This window comes from Colobus angolensis, unplaced genomic scaffold (assembly GCF_000951035.1).
Source record: "Colobus angolensis palliatus isolate OR3802 unplaced genomic scaffold, Cang.pa_1.0 Scaffold76, whole genome shotgun sequence".
Lineage (NCBI taxonomy): Eukaryota > Metazoa > Chordata > Mammalia > Primates > Cercopithecidae > Colobus > Colobus angolensis.
In genome coordinates this window covers 1,276,702-1,296,808 of record NW_012121376.1, presented here as the reverse complement: position 1 = coordinate 1,296,808, position 20,107 = coordinate 1,276,702, and the positions used below count along the sequence as shown (strand labels likewise).

At 62.2% G+C, this 20,107-nt stretch overlaps 1 protein-coding gene across 1 annotated transcript in view; it reads right to left on the bottom strand.

Moving 5' to 3' along the window:
* Positions 1 to 20,107, bottom strand: part of CBFA2T3 (core-binding factor, runt domain, alpha subunit 2; translocated to, 3) — a 104,033-nt gene that overhangs the window by 20,509 nt on the left and 63,417 nt on the right. Inside the window, exons 2-3 of the mRNA XM_011928075.1 lie at positions 7,649 to 7,801; positions 4,569 to 4,643 (exon numbers count right to left, since the gene is read on the bottom strand). Of these exons, the coding sequence (XP_011783465.1) occupies positions 4,569 to 4,643; positions 7,649 to 7,801 (228 nt within the window). The remainder of the gene's footprint in view (positions 1 to 4,568; positions 4,644 to 7,648; positions 7,802 to 20,107) is intronic.

Genomic DNA, 20,107 nt, shown 5'->3' with positions numbered 1-20,107 from the left:
AGCCCTGAGCAATTTCCCCCGCAGGTGCCTCCCAGCCCCGAGCAATGTCCCCAAAACAAGTGCCTCCCAGCCCCGAGCAATGTCCCCAAAACAAGTGCCTCCCAGCCCCGAGCAATGCCCCACACAGGTGCCTTCCAGCCCCGAGCAATGTCCCCAAAACAAGTGTCTCCCAGTCCTGAGCAATGTCCCTCCTACATGTGTCTCCCAGCCTTGAGCAACGTTCCAGACAAGTGACTCCCAGCTGCCAGCAATGCCTTCATTTGCCCCAACACCTGGGCTAATGGGGTTCCAGGGGGCAGAGGAGCTGGGACATCCAAGGACACACTGGGTGGGTTCCTGCCTCTGGTGGCTGGACACACAGATGCATGTGCACACAGACCAGCGCATGTTGAGGACAAGCAGGTGACATAAGGAGCAGCTGAGGAGTGCACTGCAGGGCTGCCTGTTGGCCACTGAGACATGACTGCCTGGCTGGCCCTCCTATTGGGGTCAGCGTTACAGGGGCCTGGCAGACATGGGGCTGCTATGGAAGGTCCCAGGGCTGGGCCTCACCCCTTTTCTCAGGTGACAGAGCTAAGGCCAAGCCTCTTGCAAGGAGGCCAGGGTGGCCCTCCTGTGCCCGGGACACCTGCACCCTGTGCCCTTGGCCTCAGGAGCCTGAGGGGCGACCTCTAGGCTCTGCAGACAGGTCAGAGGTCACAGCGCTCCCAAGTCCCTTGCTGATGGGAGGGGGACTAGATGCCTCTGGGAGGCCTGAAGTCCTGGCCAGCTCCTGCTGTCAGGAGGACAGAAACCCTGCACACACTCACGGCTGGCTCCCACCTCCTGCACAAGGACACGCTCCCTACACAGGGTACCAACTTCCCTGCTCCCAGAGTGAGCCCTCCATTTCCCTGCCTCCACTCACCCTCCACTACCCTTACACGCATGCACACACATGTACACAGTGCACATGTATGCACATGCACACACGCACACACATGCACACACGCGCAGACAATGCACACACACGCACACACATGTACACACATGCGCACACATGCACACGCGCGCACACATGCACATGCGCACACACACATGCACACGCATGCACACACACACGCACACGGCTATGACGTTCACGCACGTCTCTCTTGCTCCACTGTAGCCCCAAGTGCCTCTCTCCAGGGAGCCCACCCCTCACCCTTGCTGAGAGTGTGCGTCTGGGGGTGGGGGCAGCTCAGAGCCACCTGCTCCCTCAGGGCCGAATTCCTCCGAGGCTCCAGCCGTATGTGCACGCCTGTGGCTGAGGCCTGGCGGGGCCTGTGTGTGCCGAGCAGAGGAAAACCCTTTCTCCAGGATGGAGACGCCCCTGGGCTGGGCTGGTGCTGCAGCTCCTCCTGGGAAGCCGGTAGGCACGTGCTGTTTACTTCATGTGCCCTGGATAGTGGGGGGTCTTGGTGTACCCCTCAGATCAGGCCAGCCCTGCCCATCCTAACCTGGCCCTGGGAGGTGACCCTGCTGAATGTTGTGGACTCTGCCTGGACGGGAGGGAACATGGGACGTGGGGGCCTACATGCTGGGCCCCCTTCCTGGGCTGCGTCCCCACAGCTGTGGCCCCGGCTGGGCCCGGCCTCCCTTTCTACCCGCTCCTGCAGGCCTGGGCTGGAAGGGGCCACACCCTCCCGAGGTTGACTGACCAGCCCATACCTCCACCGAGGCCCTTCTGAGGGGTCAGACCTGCTCTAAGTGTCCCTCCAGTAACCCTTAGGTGGCCGCCATCGGCTTCCTCCACTCCACCTTCCCAGAAGCCGCCTGAGGCTCTCACCTTCCCGACTGCGGTCTAGTGGCACCTGCGAGGCGCCTCTCGGGTCAGGGAGCCGTGCGGTGGCCCGGGCTGGGCTCTGCATCTGTGCACACACAGGCTGCACGGTCATCACACACATTCCACGCGGCAGATGGACACCGAGGCACCGAAGACACTCAGCAGGGCAGCGTGGCTCCCCGAGACCGTCTCCCGTCCCCGGCAGACCCCACACACCGAGCAGCCAGCGCTGGGCACAGCGGGACGGGGTGATGCCAGCCGTGCTCAGGATGTTCTTGGTGCAGAGCGCGGAACAGATGTGCCCACAATGACGGCCTCCCCTGGGGCCCAGTGCTCACTCTGCTCTCGCTCCAGCCTGGGCCCCACAGATACCCACTGCAGGGTCTGCAGGAGGAGGCCAGAAGGGCGGGGGGGGGTGCCACAGAGGCCCTCAGACACACCAGCGTGGTAAGGACGTCCAGACAGACGCAGCCCTGCCTTCAAGGGCTGGGGGAAGCTGCCCTGGTTAGGAGCGAGGACCCGGCCGCCAGGCCCAGACGTGCCCTATGACTCAGACTTGGCGCCTAGCCTCAGTTTCCTCATTTGCAAATGGCTCCCAACCCATCCTGGAGTTCCAAGTGGGGCTCCAGGGATCGAGGGACAGCATGGCAGTGACCTCCTTTGTACCGTGTGTCCCCAGCTGGAGTCGCTCAGGCCAGACCTAGGCTTCCCTGGCCTCTCCTTCACTGCCCAGGTCAACCCCCCAGGTCAGGGCTCCATCCCGACTGGTTTTATGGTTTGGGTGCTGTGTGAGGCTGTGGCAGTGAATGGCCCCCATACCTACTGGAATTCTGGAAACCACTAACTGAAGGTCAGATATGCCACAAAACCTTGAGCGCACGCGTGGCCTTGGCCATTCCTACGGGCTCGCTGCAAAATTGAGACACCTCTGCTGCTGGGGCCGTGAACCTCCACACGGCGTTCTGAGCGGCGCTCCCCTCAACCAGGGGCAGCCTGCGTAGGGGGTAGCCTGTCTGTGCCCCTGGCTTGAATGATCTCGGCAGTGCCTTCCTGGGGTCAGGATGGACGCACTGGCCCTCTGGAGTGCGTGGCACCGATAATGGCACCGTGTTCTGGGGCTTTCCCTCCTCCGGGGGGACAGTGGACACTGAGGCAGGATGCATGGAGCCCCTGGTCTCTCGCTCTCTGAGGTTCTGTCCGGAGGACCCCACCACACTGCTGAGTTTCCCTCTCACTGGTGAGCTCCAGCTGGCCACACGGTGGACTCTGACACACACATACCCCGTCAAGACTGAAGACAGCCACTTGCGGTCACCCAGCCGGGCCAGGAGACGGCCCGTCACCATGGGAGACCTCACCACAGGGGGAGGCTGGTTTCTCCAGGACACGCAGGACTGTCACCGGGACTGTGGACCTTCCAGTGGCTTCTCAGACCGCCACGGTGCACACCGGGGCCCCTGCCCACCGCCCCGGCCGGCCTGGGCCTGGCCCTCCCTTAGGTGAGCTTACCAGCCTTGCCCTGGGTGCCCGGTCCTTCCAGCGGCCTGCTCGCCCTCGCCTGCCCGCGCACTCCCTCCCGCGCTGCCGGGCAGTCTCAGCAGCTAAAGAGACGCCGAAAATAACCCCCGGCACAAGTGTGCTCTCACTCCCGCAACAGGTGTGTTACTAAGTTAGACTCTGCACACGCGTCCTCAGCTGAGGTTTGGGGCACACGCGAGCACCCCCGCGGCTCCCCCAGCATCAGAGCCTTGGTGGGGGGGTCCGATGGGACAGAGGCGCCCTAAGGCAGCCCCTCCTGTCACCCCTGCTCCTTGCTGTGGTGGCTCCAGGAGCTGGGATTCACCATCTTTGCCATCCATAAGATCACACAGTGGGTGACAACAGCCACTGTCCAGGAGCTGCATGCCAGGCGCGGGTGCATGGCCAGGCCCATCACAGAATAACGGCTGTGACAAGGACAGCCCCGTGCAACAGAAACAATGCACAGTTGTTCTGCCACCCTCATTCTTAGAGCCGGGAGTGACGCGACAGCCACACCTGGGCCATGCTGCCAGGCTGGCTGGTAGTGATGGACCGGAGTCTGTCTGATGGGCTCAAGCATGGCTGCACTCACCGGCTGAGGAAAACTCTCAACAGCGCCTGTTAAGAGCCCGTGCTCCCTGAACGCCTGCCACGGGCCACGGCCGTCGACGCAAATGTCTGCTGGAGACTCAAGTCTGCTGAGCGCCCAGCGTGTGCCCGGCCCCACCATCTCATGGCTCCTGGAGATCACCCTTGGCACCAGGACCCATGATGACTTCCATTTTACAGGTGGGGAAACTGAGGCACGGGGGGGTGGCACCTGGCCAAGGTCACCCTGGCAGGAAGAGTTGCAGCTGGGACTCCAGGTAGGTGGGGTCTGCCCTAGCAGACATGGCTGAGCTACAGGCCTGCCAGGGACAGTGTCACGCCCCTTCCCTCTGCACTCACGGTCAGTCCCACTGGCCATGTTTTGCTGCTGGGAAGGAGAGCTCAGAGAAGCTCTGCTCCTGCCTGAAGCCCTGCAGCTTGGAGCGGAGGGTCTGTGGGAGGCAGGGACCCTGCGGCTCTGCCCGCCTGCGCCCTCTTCTCCCCAGGGAGGCAGGACCCACACGACAGAGGCAATGCTGAGGGTGTGGAGGCCGTGGAGGAGTGCCGGCACCCCCAGGGCGGCAGTGCTGGGCCCGCGGAGGGTGCTGCGGTGAAGATCTCCGGGAAGGCCTGCGGTTTTTGTTATTTTACTTACAGAGACAGACCATAGACCATTTTAAGCAGCCATGAAAACGGCCGTGGGGCAGCGTCGCAGGCCCGTCCTCTCGATCTGTAAGCAAAATAAGAAGAACACGCTGTCAGGAGGGGCGTGGGCAGGAGACTCTGCTCTCAGGGGCGCCCGCAGCCGCCTTTTCCTACTTCTCAGAGCGATTTTCAGTGGGGGCGTGAGCAGGAGACTCCGCCCTCAGGGGCACCCGGGGCCGCCTTTTCCTGCTTCTCAGAGCGATTTTCTGGATGGGGCTCTGTCACCACCCGGGGCCAGGCCACTCCGCTCTCTGGGCCTCAGTTTCCTTCTCTGAGAGTGGATGATTCTAAGGGCCACATTTTTGACAAGACCATTCCAGAGTCTACAAGAAACAAGGCTCTATGAGCAGGGGTGGGGCCCCTCGTTTTCAACATCCTCTTCCCAGAAGGCACCTGTGACCCCATCAGCACCTGAGATCCTCAGGGGCCTGGGCCGAAGCTGCATGTCCTAAAAGTGATCTGAGACTTGGCTTGGAGTCTCAAATAAAGCCCTGGGTCAGCGCTGGAGGAGGAAGCACCAAACAGGAAGGAAGATTTGGCCAGGCGCGGTGGCTCACGCCTGTGATCCCAGCACTTTGGGAGGCTGGGGCGGAAGGAGAGCTTGAGCCCAGGAGTTCAACACCAGCCTGGGTGATGTAGGGAGTCCCCATCTCTACTATATAAACGAAGAAAGAAAGATTGAATTTGTCCAAGCTGAAGTCAGTGGCGAAGGCCACAGGAAGACAGGCTGGAGCTCTGTAAACAGGTAGTGAGTTCTCTGTCAAGGAGGTAATCAAGGGCAGGGTAGAGCCTTAGCCCTTTAAGCATCCTCCCAGCTTTAGAGGAGTTTGATCTGGGTCCCTGCTCCTTATATTCCTCCCCCCTCCACCCCCGCCCCCACAGCAGCACCGCAGCTTCAACTCCAAGATGAATTTGTGCCCAGGGCAGTCAGTGGGCAAGAAAAACTTCGGCCCTCAAGTCTCCGTTCAAGCTCAGTCTCCAATCAGCTTGGCTCAGAGGTCAGTCCCTGGGGAGGAGCCTCCCGGCAGGGCTTTGCCACCGAGCTGTGGTCCCTCAAGGACACCCACCAGCCAGGGGCAGGGGTGCGGCCAACCACCTGGCTTTCAGGGAATTGCGTGGATTAGGGGATGAATCTGAGGCCACCTCAGGGGCAGCCAGAGCCTCAGACTGATGCTGACAGCCCGGCGGGACTGAAGTGTCGGCTTAGAAAAGCAAAAGCACCTGCTTCTCTCTTTCATAACCTTCACACTCCTTAAACCAGCTGAGACCTCACCCCAGAAACCTGACCCCAAGGTGGGCTGAGAGTGGAGGGGGCGGGAAGGACCCCAGCCCCAGGCATGCCGGCTGCCCTCACAACTGTTCCCAGGTCGCCGGAAGCAGAGTCTGAGGCTCCGCTGATCCCACCCCACCCCCAGCCAGGAGCATCGGGTCCCCAGACCAGCACCTTCGAAGCAGAGGCTGCTGGTGCCCGGGGAGAAGCAGGTCGGGGAGACGCACCCTTGAGGGTCTGGGGAACCAGGCTCAGCCCACGGCGTTTGTCCCTGACACTGGGGCCGAGGTTTGTGGAGTGGGCGTTTTAGGCACTGCACCCATGGCCGGGTCTCCTGTGGTCCGTCCTGAGCATTTCCTCCCCCAGGGCTGGGGTGCGCTGCAAATTCAGCACACCAGTGGTCTCCCCTCTCTACCTATGCGGGCTTGGTGTGGTCGCAAGCTGCCTGGTGGAAAGAGACGGCCCGTGGTTCGTACCAGACAGGAGGGCTCTTCCGGAAGAGAGGGAAGGGTGATTCCAGCCCAGCCACATGGGGGCACCCCATTGCTGGGTCACCCCATTCCCCAACCAAGTCAGGAGGCTGACTCGGAGCCAGCATCCCACAAACAGGGCCGCAAATCTGCTGCCTGACCCCACAGCCAGTGCTCTTTCCAGATGCAGGGGAGATGACGGCCAAAGCCCTCGGCGGAGCAGGCCCCCAGCCTCAGGGGCAGAGCCAGGGAGGGAGCCAGGCCTGGCCCATAGCCACCTGGTGCTCTGTGGACAGTCGTGACATAAAGGGACTGAGGAAGCAGCTCTTCCTGGCCTGTGGGGGACCCGGGGCCAGCGGGACAGAAGTCTCAGGCTCCTCCCACAGAGAGGGGCTTCATTTGAGTTTCAGAGCTTTCTGGCCTCTGAATGTGGAGGTAGTACATGGAGTCTCCACCCTGCAGACACGGAGATGCACTCCTGAGCCCCCGGCCTCGAGGTGCAGGGACGCTGCCCACCCCGCCGGCCCAGCAACTGGGCCACAGAGCACCAGTTCTGTCCTCAAAGCCAAGCCTCGGGGTTGACCGCGATGAGAACTGGCTGCTCCCTGCCCCACAGCCCCCCAGAGCCCACCCTCAGTGGCTCTGTGCGCCAAGCATGGCCAACCCCTTGCCCAGGGCCAGCAAGGTCAGGCCTCAGAGCTTCTCGGGGTCCCGCCCTTCCGGCCTCCTGTGCTGAGGCCCCCACCCTAGCCCCCGTGCTCAGCTGGGCTGCCGAGCTCCTGGGATCTGAGCCCCTCCAAGGCCAGAGCCACTCCTGTGGTCCCTCCAGGGGCCCTGTCCACAGGTGACCTGCTGTGTGACGCTGGGGAAGCCCCAGACCCCGTCTGAGCTCCACATTCCCTCTGGATGAGCATCCCTCGGCCTGCCAGATGAGGCAGGAAGCCTGAGGCACAGCGGCCGGCTTTGACCCAAGGCCCACGGCTGGCCCTGGTGCAAGGCCTGTGTGGACTCACCGGGCCCCACCACAGCCCTGGGAGGACTCACACTGCAGAAGAGGAAGCCCAAGCCCCCAGAGGGCAAGGACCTGGCCCAGAGCTACGTAGTGGGAAGCAGGGAAGCTGGGATTTGAACCTGCCAACCCTGGGCTCTGGGCCATGCCACATGAGCTCCTCACACTCAGGGCTCACAGCAGGTGCCCACCGGCTCTGGGCAGGAAGCTCGGAATTTCACACAACACAAGGGGCTGCCCTGAAACACCTGGCCCTCGGCTGCCAGGTGGGGGCTACTTACGTGTGTGTGGCGTGAAGGACGGGGGGCGTGTGGCCCCCTGGGATGCGGCAGGCGGCGGGGGCGGCATGCTGGGGGGTGTGGACCGGGACTGTGTCTTCACCTCCGCTGGGGAATCCGGCATCGCTGAGGCCTTAGCCTTCCTGTCCACAGGGGCTGCAACCAAAGGAGAGAGAGTGTGTGAAGCGGGCTAAGTACAGAGGCCAGCGCCCACAGCCCCACGGTTCCCACCAAGGCCCCACCAAGTGGCTGTCCAGCGCTGGGGCAGCCGGCGGGGGCGGCATGCGGGACTGTGTCTTCACCTCCACTGGGGAATCCGGCATCGCTGAGGCCTTAGCCTTCCTGTCCACAGGGGCTGCAACCAAAGGAGAGAGAGTGTGTGAAGCGGGCTAAGTACAGAGGCCAGCGCCCACAGCCCCACGGTTCCCACCAAGGCCCCACCAAGTGGCTGTCCAGCGCTGGGGCAGCCTTCCCCAGGGGCCCCGACAGGTGGCCGACGTCCCACCTGCAGGTGATCTCGGGGGCAGAACCAGGCCGGAGGATGGGCTTGGGCCAGCTCATCTCAGGTGACCAGCCACGCTGGAGCTGGGGCCCTCGGTGTGGGGTGGCCCTGGGAGAGCCACACCCCACTCCAGGCTTGAGGCTTCTACAGACCAGGAGTGGGCAGTGCCCGAGGCAGCGGTGCCATGCTCCCGCCTCCATGAGCATCCCCCAGGGGGTGTTCAGACAGACCTCAGCCTCTCCCCCCAGTTCTGACTCAGCAGGTCAGGCTGGGACCCAGAACCTGCATTTCCAACATGTTCCCAGGTGGGGCTGCTGCCGGTCCGGGCCCCAGAGGCCATAGTTCTAAGTCTCTTCCACTTTCCGATGCTAACAGGCTCCCCTGGGCTGGGGGCAGGAGTGGGGCGGTGTATGCCCAGGGAGAGCCCGGCAGGCAGGCCATCTAGGGCGGCAAAACCTCCATTTTCACCGTCTTCTGCCCCGGTGATTCTTAGGAACGGCCAAGACAGAGGAGGCGTTGCCTTCAGGATGGCCGAGGCCTGGCCACGCCGAGTGCAGCCACCAGCAGGCAGAGGAAGCGTTGATTTCTGGATGGCCGAGGCCTGGGCACGCTGAGCGCCGCCCACTGCCAGGTGGTAATGCCAGGACACCTGATTAATCAGAACCTGCAGCTGAACAAGATTCTCTTGTGGTCTGAGGCTCCCTGAAGTCTGAGAAGCTCTGCCCAGGGCCAGCTGTGTGCGGAGAGGGTGGGAAAGTGCTCAAGGCGCTGGTGGGCAGGACGGGTGGTCACTGAGCCCCTTTGCGCCATGCAGAGAGCAGGGCCTGCAGACAAGTCTTCCAGGTTAACTGAAGGGCCTGCAGCACAGACCTGCCCGAGACATCAGGAGGCCAAGCCAGCACCCTGTCTGCAGCATTTTCTGCAGGGGATGCAGGTGTAAGCCCCTGGGCCTCCCCACTCATCTTACGTCAAGGTCAGCCAGCGCCAAGGCAAGGCAGAAAGACCTGGGACTTCGGGGGCCTCAGCGGCTTAGAGCAGCAAGGAGGGCATCCTCTACCTGCTAAAACCTGGACTGCCCTGCAGCCTCCTCCTGCTAACACATGTGGGTCTCGCCCACGGCCTGGGGCATGAAGCAGGTGAGGCCACAGTTGGGGGCTGGTGTCTGTCGCTTTATTAGTGAACTGCGGGCGCTACCCCTGCTTCTGCCCGTTCCCCATTCCTGGGGTCCCAGCCCCACTGTCAGACGGAGAGATCCAGCCGGGGCCAGGGCCATGCGGCCTCTGGAAGATGACGGATAAATGACTTCTGCAGCTATCACGTGCCAAATATGGTGCCAACCTCGCCTGATCCTCTCGCCGCCTGCCCCTTTCACAGAGGAGCAGAGAAGTTCAGAGGTGTTGAGGTCCTGCCCAACATCTCACGGCCGTGGCGCCTGGGCTCTAACCAGCCCCTGGTGCTCCAGGCAGGAGCAGAGCAGCCCCGTCTGCTGTGGGGAATGGTGGGGGAGGAAGCAGCCAGTAAACAGCCACCCAGGCCTCACGGCACCTGCTGTCCCCTCCGCACAGCCGCTGGCCTCCCTCCTGCAGGGCGCCCTGCCCCTCCTGGCCACCCGCCTGTCGGGAGGCTGATGGCTGGGCACACGTGTGGCCGCAGCTGTGGGGGCCGTAAACACCGCCTGGCTGCAGGGCTGGAGGCCAGTCCCTGGTGACATCCAAAGAAGGCGAACGTGGCGGGGCGTCCTGTGGGTTGCAGCCCATCCAGACCAGGCTGCCCTTGGGCCAGCGTGGGTTGGGCACACCCAGAAGGGAGCAGGCAGGGATGGGGCCGAGAGCTTCAAACGCCAGGCTGGCTCTGGGGACACGGGTCCAGGACACTGGGGACGCCCTGTTTGGACTTTCCAAAGCCCTCCCATGGAGGCGGCTACATTCGAGCCACGATACTCGAATAAAACAGAAATGGATGCAGACAGCCCCGCTGAGGAGCTGGCGCCGGGCGCTGGACGGGCGCTCATACGATGGACGGACACGCCACATTTCCTAAGGTGGAGAGGGCGGCCAGGAGACCTCTGGGCCATCATGCCACAGCGCAAGGAGTTGCCACAGCCGTCATCCAACAAGGGCTTATGGCCACCACCTGCCACCTGCGTGCTCGTGACACTCTGGATCCTGAAGCCAGAACAGACCGTGCCCTGCCGGCGCCCGGAGCAGTCGGGGACTTCTGTGGTTCCCTTTGGGCAGAACAGGGGCCCGTCCTTTTACTTCAGAGACCTGGATAGCGGCTCACTGCAGGGAGCCTCTTCTCAGTGCTCTACAGATACTGATGAGTCATTCAGTATCTGACTGATGAGCCCTGCTCCCTGCTCCATCCGCAAGAAGGCCCCGTCCAGACACACAGGTGAATGAAGTCATCAAACCACTTGGAAAAATAAGACCATACAGAGCCCCTTGTGCTTCATAGCAGACCCCAGTGTCCTGGTCTCCACCTCATGGAGACCCTCTGCGGCTGATGCTACCATCAGCCCGTTTTACCAGGAGGGACCAGGCGTGGAGAGGTGAAGTCATCTACCCAAGGTCACACGGCGAGTGTGCTGCGTGCCGGGGTCTGAGCCGTGACCTGGTGTTGCCCCCACAGGGCCAGGGCTCTGCAGGACTCCAAAGTTCCTGCTTGTCATCAACATGCTCGCCTCCTTTTAGGGGCAGCAGGTCTGGGATTCAAACCTGAGGTCGAACGGAGCCTGCAGGGGCAGGAGGCCCCGTGCCTGAGGAACACGCCGGGGAGCTGGTGGTGTCCTCCCCTCCGTTCTCCAGGCTCCACCCCGGGTTGTGCAGGGGCAGCGGTGCAGGTGATGGGACCTCACGGGTGTCTGTTGAATCCTGTTTGAGTGCTCCTGGCCGTGTGGCCTAGGGACAGCCTCTTCCCCTCTCTGAGCCTCACTTTCCTCCTCTGTACATGTGGAGGAAGCCAGGTGACGGATGATGAAGGGGAGGTCCCCATGCCCTGCCTGGCATGCAAGAAAACCAGGCCACGGCTCAGTGAGCAACTTGTGGCCAGGACCTGCTCCTAGGGCTGCCCCTGGCGCAGACTCCACCCGAGAAAGCAGAAAGTGACAAGGACCCTCAGAGAAGATGAGAGGTGAGTGGGGAGAGGTAGGGGAACAGCATTTGTGGCCAAGAGAACAGCCTGGGAGTTGGCCAGGACCTGTGGAGGGACCTGGGAAGGAGGGGGGTGGGGATACAGGCAGCAGGGAGTCGGGAGGTCTGCACAGCAGCAGCCGGGGCCATCTCTGGGGGGCCCATCATCTCTCTCCTCTTAATACCCTTCAGCAGCTTCCACTGTACATGGGGCTTCACCAGCCCACACCCGCTCCATGACACCCATCTCCCTGCTCGCCTCACCCCCGTGCCCGGCTCAGGGCCATGCATGACCCCCGACTGCCCCTCGTTCCCTCTGGGATTCAGCTTCAACCTCACTTCCCCAGGCGAGGCTGCCCCGCCCCCCGCGAAGCTCTTTCACCCTTCCCTGTTCAGTCTCCAGGATGTCACCCCACTCTGGGTGGTCCTGCCTCTTGTTCGACCTGTTTGCAGGGTCTCTGTGCTTGACTGGGTCCCCCAGGATGCAGCTCGCCTAGGGTAGCCTCCAAAGGAAGTCCCCCAGGGAAAATGCCTCTTTGGGGTCCCCCCGCTTAGGGGCTGGAGTGGAGCAGAGAGGGAAGTGGGGTGAGTGGAGCGCCATGCTCAGGGGCGGAGCTGAGGGGGCGGGGCTGAGGGCAGGCCGGGCTGAGAGCAGGTCTGCAGCAGGTGGGAGCGGCTGGGCTGCCCAGTCACAGGACAGGCACTTTCTGCAGACATCAGGGGCTGGCTGCTCAGGGCAGGGGACCCATGGCTGCCCTGGATACCCATCTCCTTGGTGCTGGCTGGGCAGGGGGGCAGGAAGGCACGGAGGGTCCACCCCACAGTCACAGAGGGAGGCTGAGTCCTGCCGGCCTGGCTTCCTCGGATAATCCACAGCTTCTCTGCCCATTTCCTTGCCTCTTCAAAGGGGATGGAGATGAAGCTGTGCGCAGCAGGGTTGTCCAGCACTCTGCGATCGCTCGAAATGGTAGCTATTAATTATTATCCTCCTCCATCCCTGCACTCGCAAGCAGTGTGGGGAGTCTCTGGAGCCTCCCACTGGCCCACAGCTCCACCAAGGCCAACTGCAGGCTCCTCTCCAGGATAAGGCACCGCTAGACAGGGGCAGCCTCATCCTTCCTGGGTGCCTGGCTTCCCACCTCATTCCCCTTGGAGGCCCTGCACCTCGGCCAAGGGCCATTTCTACAGACCCACTTCGAGGCTCGGAGGCCCCGTGGGCCACCAGCCCGTGGCTGCGAACCACACAGGAAGAGGCCTAGCCGCATCCCCTCGACACAAGACCACTTGCTGGCCCTGCTCCCTGCTCCATCCGCAAGAAGGCCCCGTCCAGACACACAGGTGAATGAAGTCATCAAACCACTTGGAAAAATAAGACCACACAGAGCCCCTTGTGCTTCATAGCAGACCCCAGTGTCCTGGTGCAATGGCCCTCAGGCAACCGCGGGGGCTCAGCAGCACCAGGAAAGGGGCCGTCGCTGTCTGAAGGGGTTTGTATCTCAAGGCAGAATACAGAAGTGGCAGGAAGGGCTAACATCACGGAGGAACCTGGCACCCTAGGTCTGTTCTCAGCATCGTCTACCTGCTCCCCCATGAGGCGGTCCCCGTCACTACACCCACTTTCTAGACGGGGAAACTGAGGCCCAGAGAGGGCGAGTGACTTGTTCTGGGTCTCAGAGCCCAGAAGCACCAGGGCCTGTGCCTGGAGCCCCCATCAGCCACCCTTAGGCTGCACATGGCAGCCATCAGGAGATGAAGTGGTCCCAATGCCAGCCAGCCTGGACCCTGACTCAGCCTCGTGGGGCAGCCCAGGCATCCAGCCCCACGTTGGGACGTGCGGACCTGGGGGTGTCACGTGGGCTGAAGGGACACTGACTCGTACTTGAGGCTGGGGTGGGTGGCCTGTCGCCATACAGAATCTGGGGTAGTGCCTGGGGTGGCCAGCTCTGAGGCATGAGCCTAAGGACCGTCTTTCAAACTCCAAGGAGTTTTCTTTCCAGAGCTCAAAGTGCCCATGAAACAGAAACAAGGCCTCTAGCATCCCTGAACCCTACGTCAGCTGCAAGGGGACCCCAGTCCCCAACGACACCACCATGTATTTTCAAACAGCCCCTGAGGCCCAGCACTGCGTGTGCAGAAGAAAGCATGGAATTTGGGGAGGGGTCCCGAGGCCTGGCCGCCCAGCACAAGGGGGTCTCCGGGGCACCTGCTGTCCTCACCCTGGCTGCCCTCCCGGGGCCTACACAAGTGTCCTAATCCCTCCCTGGCTCAGAACAGCACTGAGGTCCTCTTGCTGGGGCTGGTGGGGTCAATCTGGGTCCTAGCGCCTTCCCTATGGCGCTGGCTCAGAGGCAGGTGGGCAGCGGGTGCAGAGTCTGATGAGAAGGGCTCTGACGCCCAGAGGGGAAGAATCGCACACAGAGCACCAACCCTGTCCTCACGGATTCTTCCGCGGCCCTGAGGGAGAGCCTGCGCTTCTCCATCTTAGGAGTGGGGAAACAGAGGCACAGAGAGGCTGAGGAGGGGCAGAGCCAGGTGTGGATCCAGGTGACCTGGCCCAGCTGCCCCTTCCCCACTGGCCACAGAGAGCACCTGCAGCCTGGGAACCCCGAGGGGAGGCACCTGCCCTCCTGGCCTCCCTCTGTGGCTTGGGCCTCTGCCAAGTGTCCTTCCCACCCTCCCTGCTCATGGCTGATGGTGGCATCTTCTAGTTGTCTGCCCCCCCACCCCAGAGCAGGGGCTTTGCCTGTCCTTCCCACCCTCAATGGCTCAGGCACTGGCTCCGGGTGCAATGCGCCCCTCTCTGGGCATGCCTGAGTCCGCCCTGATGTTGGGTTTCCCTCTGTGTGGTTTCCCCAAAGGGTCTGGGCATGCAGGAGCCGGTCAAAGATGTCTAAAGAAAGAAGACGGGGAGAGGGTGCCGGCTCCTCCCCCAGCCCTGGCTGCAGCCTCATCTGCCTCCCAACCTCCCACTCATCGAGAAAATTCCCAGACCTGCTGGATGTGGTGACTCACGCCTGTCATCCCGGCACTCTGGGAGGCCGAGGTGGGCGGACCACTTGAGGTCAGGAGTTCGGGATCAGCCTGGCCAACAGAGCGAAACCTCATCCACTAAAAATACAAAACTTAGCCGAGCGTGGTGGTGCGTGCCTATAATCCCAGCTACTCAGAGGAGACTGAGGCCCGAGAATTGCTTTCGCCAGGGAGGCAGAGGTTGCCATGAGCTGAATTTGTGCCACTGCACTCTAGCCTGGACAACAGAGCGAGACTCTGTTTGAAAAAAAGAAAAAAAGAAAATTCCCAGACCCTGGAGGCCGCTCCCCAGGGCCCACGGGAGAGGCCGTGTCTTCCCAGACGGCGCATCCAGTTCCCAGCAAAATGTCACTAACGGGCCGGGAGAGGAAGCCGCTTTCCAGGCTGGGCGGAGCGGGTGGGAAACAGCCTGGAATGTGGCGCGGCCAGCCATTCATCCATCACTTCCCCTGTCTGCCTGGGGCACCCAGCCCGCCCTGCCCAGCTGGGAAACAGCCACAGCCCAGGGATCCCAGTCCAGGGGTTCCAGAACCCTCCATGGGAGGAGGACCCGTGGCCACCAGTGCAAGAACTCGTCTTCCCAGCCTTCCCCGCCTTGCACCTTCGTCAGCTCTGGAGTAACAGGCCCTGCTTCTGCTGTAATGTCCTTTGACCCTCACCAAAGCCTTGGGGCATAGGACCCTGGGCAGGTAAGGCAGGTGACCTGCCTTGAGGGCTTTGCACAGGTGACACAGCCACGGCGATGACGTCCTACCGCGTGCCAGGCTTGATCTGAGCATTTTGTGCAGATCACCTCATTTCGTGCCCCCGAAGGTCTAGAGGCTGTCAGGTGGGGAAACTGAGGCACGGGCCCAGGATGCCTGGCTCTAGAGCCCATCCTCTCTGTGGGTTTGGGACATGCTCCGGGGAGTGGGGGGGCACCGGTTCTGCCCTTGTTGGAGCTGACCACAGGCAGGCAGGGGAGGAGGAGGGCATGGCCTGCAACCAACCCGGGGGCTCCAGGCCTCTCCTCCTGTTAGCCCAGCCGACCCCGCATCCCAGGATGCCCCAAAGTCCAGCCTCAGAGGCCCAGCAAGGCCTCTCACAAAGCCTTTCCTGGTGCTGTGGTGCAGGGAGGGATTGGAGGCGCTCAGGACAGGTCCAGGATGGGCCCTGTTCCCAGAACAGTGCTGTGCCTCAGGTGGACCCTCCAAAACAGTGCAGAATTAAGGGACTGAGCTCACGCTCCGGGCGCTGCAACCTGGGTGGGCAGCCCTGTCCACATCTGCGCAATGAGGGTGATGGGTTACGTGAATATGCACGCGCGACAGTCACTGGCAAATCCCGGGCAACTCTGATGGTGGCTGGGATGGAGGACGCCACGGCATCCCGGGCGACCCGAGGACGCCACTGCTTTAAACAGCTGCTTATTTTCCTTCAGAAGCACGTGGGCCCCACGGCTTCCTCTGGGAAAAGCACAGATGTGCAAAGAGGAGACCCCGAGAGTCATCCGTCCACGGCCGCCCTCCCACCTCCTCACGGTCCTGGAGATGGACGACCCCGCATCCACGCTGCCCCCGAGAGGTGAGGTCACCTGAGGCCACTGGCCACGGCCATGCAGCTAGTGAGAGGCAGGGCCAGGAATGGAGCCCCAGCCTCTGAATTCCAGCCTCTACTTGGCTGGGCAGCCATCCAGTGCAGTGAGCCCAGGCCAAGGTAAACCCGTACACTTGGCTTTCTGGAGAGCCAGAGGGGCGAGCCAACCTCCACCACACATTTCCCAAGAGCAGTACACAGTGGCTCCCCGGCCCCTTGGCCAGTGCCAGAGTGGCCCGGCTGTTCCTCGCTTGGTGCCTGGCGGTCCCCTCCGGCCTCACCAGCTGTCCCCCCTGGCCTCACCACCCGCACTACCCCCGCGCCCGCCTGTGCTGGGCCTGGGTCACTCGCTGCACCTGCCCCAGGGCCTTTGCATGGCGGTGTCTCTGCAGGGAATGCACTTCCCCCAGGTCCCCACAAGTCTGCCTCTTATCCTCATGCCTTTGCCCCAGGCTGCCTGCTTCCCGGTGATGCTGCAGCCCACGCAGTCCTTGCCCTGGCTCCCCTCCTGTCACCATCTCTCCCTATAGCTCTTCCGGTGAGCCCACCTGCCTGTCCTGCCTTTTTTTCTCTTGTGGATGCTCCTGGTGAACTCCAGGAGGGCGGGGTTTCCTCTGCACTGGTCACAACCTACAACAGTGTCACACCGCAGGCACTCTGCAAACACTTGCTGCGTCGTGACCGAGAAAACCCGGAAAGGCACAGCCCACTGAGGACTGGACAGTCCCAGCCTCAGTGTCCTCCGGAGCCGCTGTTATCCGAAGGCCCGGGGACAGGCAATGCCCTCCCACCTCAGGAACAGCTGTGGGGTGAGCTGTGGATGGCGTGAGCAGTGCAGGGCAGCTCTTGCCGCGGGGTCTCTGTGTCCCCCCGAGGGGCATGTGAAACAGAGGAGAACCTGGTGCTGACTCTGGGAAGGGCCCTGAGAAGGTCTTTGACCAGCATCAGACACGGGGCTCCCAGGCCAAGAGAGAGACAAAGTGAAGGGACGTGGGGCTCCTTGTGGGCAGGCCCCAGGACAGCGGGTGCCCCCCATCCACCCCCCACCCTGTATCTAGGTGACCAGGAGGCGGCTCCCTCCCCCGCCCCCTGCCCCTGGCCTCTAGGGCTGTGCCGAGTGTGGGGATCTGGGGTGGGCAGAGGCGGTCCGAGAGCCTCAGGCGCTGCCCTGTGGCTGCCTCCACATCTGGCTTGTATCCGGCCTTCCTGTCTGGTGAATAAGCAGCCATATAAACACAGGGGAGCAGTGCCTTCTCTGCCATCGGTCTAGGTGGACCCTCCCGCCCCCGCAGGGAAAAGGGGCCAAGTCCCATTTCTCTCCCAGGCCTTTCCGGGTCCTCGTGGGCCTGACCCAGGGTGGACCCTCCCTCTGGCCCCCCTAACTCACCCCTGCAGCCCTTCCCGCAGCGGACAGGAACAGGGGACCCTGACCCCGGGGCCTGTGGGTGATGGCGACGGAGGTCGCAGGGTTGCCATGGCAACAGAGCGGGCCGGGTGGCAGGAAATCCAGCTGGCCTCCCGTGCCGCTGTGTGAAGCGACTGTGTGAACTCAGGGTCGGGGCCATCCCCAAACGTGTGTCTCTGGCTCCCCTCGGGTAAGACGGGCTGCGTCTTTGGGTGGGGTGATTTCAGACAGTGACCAAAAGGCTTTCGCAAACTCAAAAGCCCTCTGTGGCCCTGCCATGCGGACGTCATTTATCGTGATCTGAAGGATGGGGCAGGGAGGGAAAGGGAACTTCAGATGCTTTCTCCCTGCAGGAACGGAGCTGGCTTTTCCGTCTCTTAATCTGGCCTCAGTTTTCTCATCTGTAAAATGGGAACAGGGATGGAATTCAGCCCGCAGAATCATGGAGGGACGAAGTGCATGAGCTCATGAAAAGTGTCTAGAACAGAGTGCCTGCCATTCGTCCCAGCCACCCAGCTGTCATGCTTCAGGCCGTCTGGCCAGCCACAACGGCCGTGTGGAGCTGGCACAGGTGGGGCTTGTCTTTGGCACTGTGCCCAGAGCTGGCCTGGGTGACAGTGAGCATCGGCGTTGGGGAAGGGGACCAACCGGAGAGCCTCTGGGGCACGGTGAAGACCCCCTCCCCCCTCACAGCCATGTGGGGGAAGCTTTGTTGCCCAGAGTTGGCTGGCAGTGCAAGGACTGCCTGCCGGCTGCCATCACCACCATGAACGGCCGGCCTGGGTGCAGAGGTCCCTTCTGTCACAGATGTGCTGCTAAACTGTATCAGAAAAAAATCTCACTGAAACTCCCCTCTGGGACTCAACCCAGGGCTGTCTGTTGAAAGGGAGTGCACAGGCCGGCCTCTGCCTGCAGGCTGGGCCCACCCACGCCTTCGGCACCCACTATGTGGCTCCAGGTGGACCTGGCCTTGCCTCTTCCTTTCCCAAGGAGAGAAGAAAGCCTCCCTCATGGGTTTTTGAGGACCAAGGAGCCTCTCTGGAGAGCTGCACCCTGCAAGTGAACCCAGGGTTCGCCAAAGAAATGCGGAAGGTGGGACAAAGTGTGCTGGGTGTCCTGGGGCCAGATGGGGACAGGTGGGCTGGGGGTCTCTCCGCCAGTCTTGGCCAGCCATGCCATCTGCGCTTCCGTCCCTCCCGCCAGCCTCAGGGCCTTGACTCTGGCTGGAATTCTTCCCCGATCTCTGCATAGCCGTCTCCTCATCATCCAGGTCTTGGCGCAAATGTCCCTCCTCAGAGAAGCCTTCCCTGACCGCCCCCACATCCCCATCCCCGCACTCTCTGCCACATCACCCATTTTTCTTCTCCAGCCACTCGTCAATATCTGAAGCCTCCGTCTGTGTTGGTCCTCGTGTTTACGCCCGTCTCACCCAGGGCAGGGCCCTGAACAGCACCTGGCACATAGCAGGGCCCCGTAAAGGTTTGCTGACTGGCCCATAAGAACAAAGCCCCCATCTGCCTCCCCTGGCAGCCCTGTCCTCTGCAGGTTCAACAGGGTGGCTCACTGCTTCAGGACAGAGCCTGGGCTGGGCTTGAATCGAGGCCTCCCCCCTCGGTCGTGTGAGCCCAGCAGGCAGCTCCCCTCATCCATTAAGTGGGGGGAACACCCCTCCCGGGGGTGTGTCTGAGGACTGAGGAGCTACTTGAGTCTGTTCTGCAGCAGGAGCTCAGGGAATGCCGGTCATGGCCATTCAGGGCCCTCTCCTGCAAGGCGGGTTTCCTGCTAACAGCCTCGATTTCCCGCCCTGCCAAACCCCTGTCCTTTCCATGTGACTGCAGCTCTTCCTGTGGAGAGGCGGGGTCCACTTCCCTGCCCCCTGGATCTGGGCTGGCTGGGGGCAGGATGTGGCACAAGGGATGTCAGACACCCTGAGCCTGGACGTCAGCGGCGGGCAGCCCCACTAGCCCTCTGTGGAGCCCCCACGTGAACACGCTCAGGATGAGACACACGCAGGACAGGGTTGGCCCAGCTACTTGGTGGAGCTGGACTGACCCATGGCTGACCACAGAGCAGCCAACAGCAAACCCAGCCACGTCGAGAAGCACCACCCCACTGAGCTTGCCAAAACTGCCAACCTAAAGAACTGTGAGCCAAGCAATGGTGGCTGCTTTGAGCCACTGTTTGAGGGTAGCTTGTTACACGGCGACAGCTGACTGATACACTTTGGTACTTACAACCTCAACGCATCAGAGCTGCAAAGGACCTGAGAGACCAACACTGAAATTCCACAGATGGTGACGGGACGCTGGGAAACTGGAGAAGGGAAGTGACCCATCTCATCTCTAGCCAAACCAGGCCTCAGACGCCAATGCTGCACTTGCCCTCTGCTACTCCACACCTCATTCCTCCGCGGTGGGGTCAGCTGGGACCAGCAATTCCACCCTCAGGAATGCATTCTCAGGAAACGCGCACACACGGTGATCTACAGGGATGTGCATCACAGCATCGCTTATGAGAACGACAAATGGCATAAACACGATGACTCCTCAGAGAGCCGGGTGGACGAATTGTCAACTCAATGCAAATCTAAGGAACCTGAAAATCACACCATGGCCACCTTCATTTTGGAAAGCTGTTGGTATCCGCCGACTGGAACAGTCACAGCTGCCGGAACAGCCCACTCACTCCTGGGCCTGGAACCTGCAGAAGGGCCGGCCCACAAACACACGTGCCTCCAGGGCAACGAGCCAGGGCTGCACCGGCCGCTTCCTCAGCAAGGGTGCACCGAGGCGGAGGGACAGGAGGCTGCGGCACGGCCA